This window comes from Miscanthus floridulus, chromosome 2, assembly GCF_019320115.1.
Source record: "Miscanthus floridulus cultivar M001 chromosome 2, ASM1932011v1, whole genome shotgun sequence".
Taxonomy (NCBI): Eukaryota; Viridiplantae; Streptophyta; class Magnoliopsida; order Poales; family Poaceae; genus Miscanthus; species Miscanthus floridulus.
In genome coordinates this window covers 140654115-140660812 of record NC_089581.1, presented here as the reverse complement: position 1 = coordinate 140660812, position 6698 = coordinate 140654115, and the positions used below count along the sequence as shown (strand labels likewise).

Below are 6698 nucleotides of genomic sequence, written 5' to 3'. Positions count from 1 at the left end.
TAATTAGTTTGGTTCCAAATGTGATACTTGCAATCCTTTTATTGGCTAAATATAACAAACTTTAATGGCAATTTAGCTCATTTAATCACGTTTAACTCGATTTTGTTTAAACAACCCAACGACGTGAGTGATCTTTGTATACTGTTTAAATGTTGTTTAAACAAACAAAACGATCGTTTAGGCGAACAACGGATGAGAGTGGGGCGAATTGGTGTTGACGATTTCATTGCAGCTTTTTAGGAATTAATTAATAGCAGTAAATAGATAAAATCATAAATAGAGAAGAGATTATGCCCCGTAGCAGGGTGGCTATCTTCACGTAATTTGGGATTTTATTCTCTATATAATCTAGTAGCGTGCTCTTAGAGTATGAGCTTTCAGAAAAAAAAAAACTAACAAGAGAAGGAAAAAATCCACCGAAATATATAATCTAGTAGCGTGCTCTATATAATCCAGTAGCGTGCTCTTAGAGTATGAGCTTGGGCGGGCCGTGCCGGGCCACCGGGCACACTGTTAGCTGAAGGCTGAAGCTGAATACGGCCGGCCGCCTGTGGCAAGCGACGCCGCAAGCTTTCCATTACAACGCGCACGCGGACGCACCCGCCGCGCCACCTACCGTCGTGCTCCCACGGTCCCACCGCAGATTCCGCCCCCAAACGGAGGAAAAAAAGGCAAGAAAAAAGAACAAAAATCAAACGAACAAATAAAGAGCCCAATAAAGAAGGGAAGCCACCGCCCCCAATCGCCTCCTTCCCTTCCCAATCCACCTCGCAGATCTCCGGCACCGGCCACCATGAACTCCTACTCCGGCGACCGCTCCTCCTCCTCCTCCTCCTCCCGCCCCACCACCACCTCCTTCGACTCCTACCAGTTCGACTTCGGCATCAACGCCTCCCGCTCCTCCGGCTCCCGCCCCCTCCGCGACCAGCGGCCGGGCGCGGCCACCAACCCTCCAGCGAGGCCGGCCACCGGAGCCACGTGGACGCACCAGCCCGCCAGCGCCAAGCCGTCGTGGACCCACCAGCCTTCCCCCGCTGCTTCGTCGGCGGCCACCATGGTGGGGCCCGGATCCGGGCCAACCTCCATGGTCGGCGACATCTTTGGCCGGAGCTGGTCCTCCGCCGCGCCCTCCTCTGGGCTCGGCGTCCCGCAGGCCAACAACCCCGGCCTCTTCAGCGACCTCCTCGGCTCCGCGCTCGGCTCCTCCCGCGCCCAGTCCAACGCGCCGCTCAGATCCGCCGCCGCGCCGCAGGCATCCAGGCCAGCCGGTGCGAACCCCAACGCCAACGCCAACGCGAACAGCTCTCCCTTCTCGATGGGCGGCATGGCGGGCGCGCTCCCGAAAACTACGGGAGCGCCGATGGGCTCTGGTGGATACGGCGTTGGTGGCCGGCCGATGAGGCCCGTGGGCATGGCCGCGACGGCTGCGGCGCAGCCGACGGGGCAGCAGAAGGATCCATTTGGCTCAATAGATCCCTTTGCCGCAAAGCCTGGGTCCATGAAAACGGCGAAGCAGGCCAATTCGGTCAAGCCAGATCAGCGATTTGGAGCCTTCCAGGGTGTGAATTCCAGTGCTGCTGCTGGATCTGGGAGCTTCCAGAGTGCTGATGCTGGATTTGGTGGTTTCCAAAGCACTGGTGCTGCTAAACCTTCCAGCTTTACGCCACCGCCAGCACCAGCTTCAATGCCTACCCCTGTGGCTGCAGCGGTTAACTCTAGCACGGATCCTTTGGACAATCTTTTTGCTTCAACCACAGGTGCACCGACTGCAGCTGCCGCCAGTAATGGTGCCAGTGGTGGTGACATGTTTGGTGAGATGGATAGTTGGGTCGATGTGGAGGCAGATTTTGGTGCTGGTGATAGTGGTGGCACAACCACAGAGCTGGATGGCCTGCCACCGCCACCATCCGGATTGACAGTATCAGCTGCCAAGGCCAAAGGGATGGATAGCTACAAGGGAGGGCAGTACGCTGATGCTATCAAGTGGCTGTCATGGGCTTTTGTTCTAATTGAGAAATCAGGGAAAGATGCTGACATTGTCGAGGTGTTGTCTTCAAGAGCTTCCTCATATAAGGAGGTTGGTGAGTACAAGAAGGCCATCGCTGACTGCTCAAAGGTATTGCGTTGTCCTGTAGACATATTGATTGGTCTGAAAGTGCACTTTGAAGGGCGGGCCTGGTGCAAGCGGTAGAGTCTTACCGCCTGTGACCGGAAGGTCGTGGGTTCGAGTCGCGGTCTCCTCGCATTGCACATGCGAGGGTAAGGCTTGCCACTGACACCCTTCCCTAGACCCCGCACAGAGCGGGAGCTCTCTGCACTGGGTACGCCCCTTTATGATTGTTGCTAGCAGACTTGAATGATGGTAAACAAATGTATTCAGAGTAGTAGTGAGTCTATGGTTTTATCTCCTGTGCAGGTGCTGGATCAAGATAAGGAGAATGTCTCAGTGCTAGTGCAGCGTGCTCTCCTTTATGAAAGCACAGAGAAATATAGGCTTGGTGCTGAGGACCTGCGTTTGGTTCTGAAGATTGACCCTACACATAGGCTTGCCAGGAGTACAATTCACCGCCTGAACAAGTTGGCCGACTAGGGATGTCTTTCTAGTGCCCTGATGTAATATTGTACTACCACTGTACTGCATCCTTCGCATGAGATCTGTGAGTTATTTGAACTGTTTAGTCTTTACTATACTTGTGCCTTTGGGGGAATAGTTTGCAATTATGTTGTTATAAAGTATGGAATTACAAATTTACATACAAAATATTCTTTGATCTGTATAATCTATATATTGTATCAAATTATCTTGAAAGCTATTACTCTGTGGCATGTTTTCTGTACTGTTTTGCTAGAATGTTGTCGGTTTTGATGGGAAGCATGAGGCGTGCAATGTTTTGATAACATAAGATATTGAACAACCTTAAGATTGGAACTATTATGATCAGGGCTTTTGCATAGCAACATGATGTATGTTTGGACTTGTCTAGTAGAAGGATCATGTAGTTACTAGTGTCATTTTAGCATTTCCTTTCTGGCTATCTCACCTCTGTATGCTGAGTGGGGTTTATATTCTGGTGGTGTGCCGTTTGAACCCTCTGCTATGTAATTCTAAGATGCAATTGACACATCCGCACATGAATCATGTTAGTAATTTTGTCTTCAGTGTCCTTTTTCTGTTTAGCTATTGGTTGTATACATTTGAAATTCCTGGTATTCATGATAATGAGCTGATGTTTTTTTGGTTATCTGTTCATAATTTGTGTGTTCATTTTGCCCCTTGGATATACTAAGTAGGAAAGTGGCTTAAACAGATCAAGTCTTTTCTTCTTTATTGTTATAGGTGTGTAGTGTTCCAGGTTCCTAGTATTCATAATATTCTTTCTGGTTACATCTGTTATGAGTTCATTTTGGCCGCAGGACCAAATATCCAGACATTGTTTACAAGTCGTTAATCGTGATTAGTCAACCTATTCAGTCTCTTGAACTCAATTAGTGGAACCTGGGTTTGACTAGGTTCCTGATCGTCTGCTTAGTCATCAATAAATCGTGATTACTGATTGGTCGTCTGATTAGGGAGGGGATGACTAGGTTGGTTGTTGTCGCTGGGCCCAATCTGGCCCAGTAGGGTTAGGATACCACAAGTCACAAGAGAGGGGAGCCTCCAGAGATCAGCTCTGTGCCTTCACATGTCCACTCTGATGTCCGCTTCAAGCTGCTGTCATTGTTTTCGCTGGGCGCCCTTCCTCAAGCATTGTGGGATCCTGTTCCTTCAAGCACCTCCGGCTCACGGCTCCCTTCTTGAAGCTGCTGCTTGCCGCCGCCTCCCCCCACCCCGCCTCCCATGGGCCATGGTCCCTGCTGCATTTGCCGGCTCCTGCAGTCCCGCACTCCCACTACAGGGATTACAGGATGAGCTCTCCTTGGACTGAGTGTGCCCCTCGCCTCCTCCAGATCTTCTTGCCTAAGCCTTATAGCCTCTGCTTGATGGCTTGACGCTGTTGCTGCTTGCTTTATAGTTTATACTATATAGTATATCAGTCCTAGAATATACAGGACGTGGTCGGTCTGGTTGACGATTAATCGAGACTAGTCGATCGACTAGATGATTTACAAACCTTGAGTCCAGATGCATTCAAAGTTGAGCAACATATGCTCAGTGTAACATTGATTTCAAGAAGGATCGGGTGGCCTTTTCATGCTAATTTGTTGATTTGTTTTACCTTCATTGAAGAGGAATCTCTAAATCAGAGAGTATCCATATAATTGATGGCACCTTTTAGATGTTAATAATCTTATTGATTTGCTTTTGAAGGAAACAAAGAATCATCTATATGGGAGAGTAGCCTGTAGTTGTACAAGTTTAACTGAGTTTAGCTGAATGTGGAGCTAGTCATTAGTGCATTGGACACGTAGGGAGTGCTCGGCACATTAAGCATTGGTGAGTAGATTAAACTCAACTGCCAGTCAAAACAGTATGGAACAGTTTGAGGTTCTACCAACTTGGTTTGTGAATCTTTCGGAATTTTATCATGTGATCCTTGAGTTCTTGAATCTTCAGGATGTCTATGTATATAATAATAGAAGAGAGATTTCCTTGATAATTAGGGCTTGTTTGGCACAACTCTAGCTCCGAGATCTATGTTAGAATCTGTAGTTTGTAGACTAAAAAGTGGTTTAAATATTTTTATTTAATCTAAAAAATATAAACTAAATAAGTCCGTAAATGCACTAACTTTTCTAGAGTTGGTGACCAGCTCTAGAGGTCTCTGCCAAACAGGGCCTCAATGGTGCTCTTTGGGTGGAAAAGGGGGCAACCATAATTGCTGCCCTGAAGATTAATATAATTTGATCCTAGCTTGATTAGACCTTAATAACATGCACACTGTCCCGTTGTTGGTTTGTGGTTTCAGAATATAGTCATATGGAGTAAAGTGGTTATTCAGCTGTTCACGGTGGGTCCTATTACTACTTCTAACAATCGGTGAGACTACATATTTCTAGACAATTTATTACAATTTACAAGTGACAGCAGTCGCTAATTGTACATGCGATGCGACCTCTCTAATGTATTTCCGCTCGTCCTACTCTGATGTCTACTCATCAGCGATTCCTACTCGAATGACGTTCATTTGGCTTCAGCACATGGAATGACGGTCTCTTGGCACCTCCAGCAGTTAAATGATTAAACTAATGCGTCTCTAAAGCAAGGCCTTGTTTAGATGCAAAAAAATTTGCAAAATGAGTACTGTAGTGTTTTTGTTGTTATTTGGCAAATAGTGTCTAATCATAGTCTAATTAGGCTTAAAAGATTCGTCTCGTGGATTTCGTCTAAACTGTGTAATTAGTTTTATTTTTTATTTATATTTAATGCTTCCTGCATGCGTCTAAAAATTCGATGTGACGGGGAATGTGAAAAATTTTACAAATTTTTTTGCAAACTAAACTGGACCCAAATTAAGCAAGATGAATAAAGGAAATGCGTGTGCATATGACTAGCTTGTCGTCAAGAGCCGGCTCTTTTTCCTCCACCACAAGTCCACATGGTTCTCACCAAAATGGACCAAACATTAGTCCAGACTCCAAATACCTAAATAGGCAGCGAGGAAAACTCCTTTCTCATCTCAAACAACCGAACGCCAAACCTATCTCCAAAAAGGGAAGTAGATGAATATATGCTAGTGAAGGACAACAGAACATTGTATTGTCCACGAGTAGGGATGCGTATAGTTTTAACTCTAGATATTGTAATACAGGAATGTACTCATGGGAAGTGCTCATAAAACCGTTCTCCCTAATTTTGTTGATGTAGAAAGTGAGTCTACCTCGATTGGTTAGGGTGGAAGATGTATTCATTTCAACCACCTCGAATTTTGATGTCTACTTTTTTTTCTTAACAATGATAAAAAAAAATCGCGTTCCGTCTAGAGTACGTGGGTGTGTGTTTTTTAATGCAAGTGAATCTAGCACACCACTACACAGCACCTGCCTGCCCGTAGTCAATTTCCTCATGCCGCGCTGATGATGGTGTACATATGTGGGGGTGCGAGGTGTCGCCACTAGCCATGCGCTTTGACATGATTATATAGTGCCAGATTACAAAACATTACCTATACTGTTATGCTACAACAGTAACCGTCGGTATCAGATGGTTCCTGGACGGCAAGATACAGGCGGGGACGTGGGATCGATCGCCTTTCTCCCGCGCTGGGCCGGCGGCTACTACTACTTGTAGACTTGTGTAGGAGTATCTCATCGTCTCACGCTCATCTCACTGTAGTACCTGCGTGTCTTTCGGTGAGATGGCCAGTTGGCCACGAGGCTCCTAGTCCTAGCTACTGCAAGTCTGCAACGGCGACAGACCACGAGGCGGGACCGCGGCGCGGGAGCGCAGGTCAGCGACAGCGTCCCGCGCAGGTCAGCGACAGCGTTGCTGGTCGTCTGTATCAGAGTCGACTGATAAGACAGTTAAAGTTGATTTGTTATGTGAGAAAAATACGATCGTAGCCGATAAACCGGCCGGGCAGTGAGCTAAGCGCTGGCGCAATTGGGGCCGGCACTGGCATTGGTGGCGTTACGTAAAGGCTCGGTCGGTTGCTTTCCTGGCCTACGGGATTGAATACCATCTCGTGCTTTGGCTGCTCAGCAGTTAATTCTGCAATCGGAGTTGCCATCGCCCATCGCTTTGCTTGCACAGCTTGCCC

General features: G+C 47.3%; 1 protein-coding gene across 2 annotated transcripts; it reads left to right on the top strand.

Annotated features, from left to right (window-relative positions):
• Positions 1-504: 504 nt before the first annotated feature.
• LOC136531322 (uncharacterized) lies at positions 505-4541 on the top strand. 2 transcript variants are annotated; one of them, XR_010778003.1, is made up of 3 exons: positions 505-2116; positions 2417-2657; positions 4310-4541. XR_010778003.1 is itself a non-coding variant. In XM_066523990.1 (2 exons), exons 1-2 carry the CDS (start codon positions 794-796, stop codon positions 2588-2590), a joined length of 1497 nt encoding a protein of 498 aa, XP_066380087.1. In that variant the 5' UTR covers positions 506-793; the 3' UTR covers positions 2591-2773. The 2 variants fall into 2 exon arrangements, 1 of the variants encoding a protein (XP_066380087.1); XM_066523990.1 differs by lacking the exon at positions 4310-4541 and having other exon boundaries at positions 506-2116; positions 2417-2773.
• The last annotated feature ends 2157 nt before the right edge of the window (positions 4542-6698 follow it).

Coding starts and splice junctions, on each gene's coding strand:
- LOC136531322 (XM_066523990.1), top strand. CDS start 794: ATGAACTCCTACTCCGGCGACCGCTCCTCCTCCTCCTCCTCCTCCCGC. Junction 2,117..2,416: donor CCATCGCTGACTGCTCAAAG/GTATTGCGTTGT, acceptor TCTCCTGTGCAG/GTGCTGGATCAAGATAAGGA.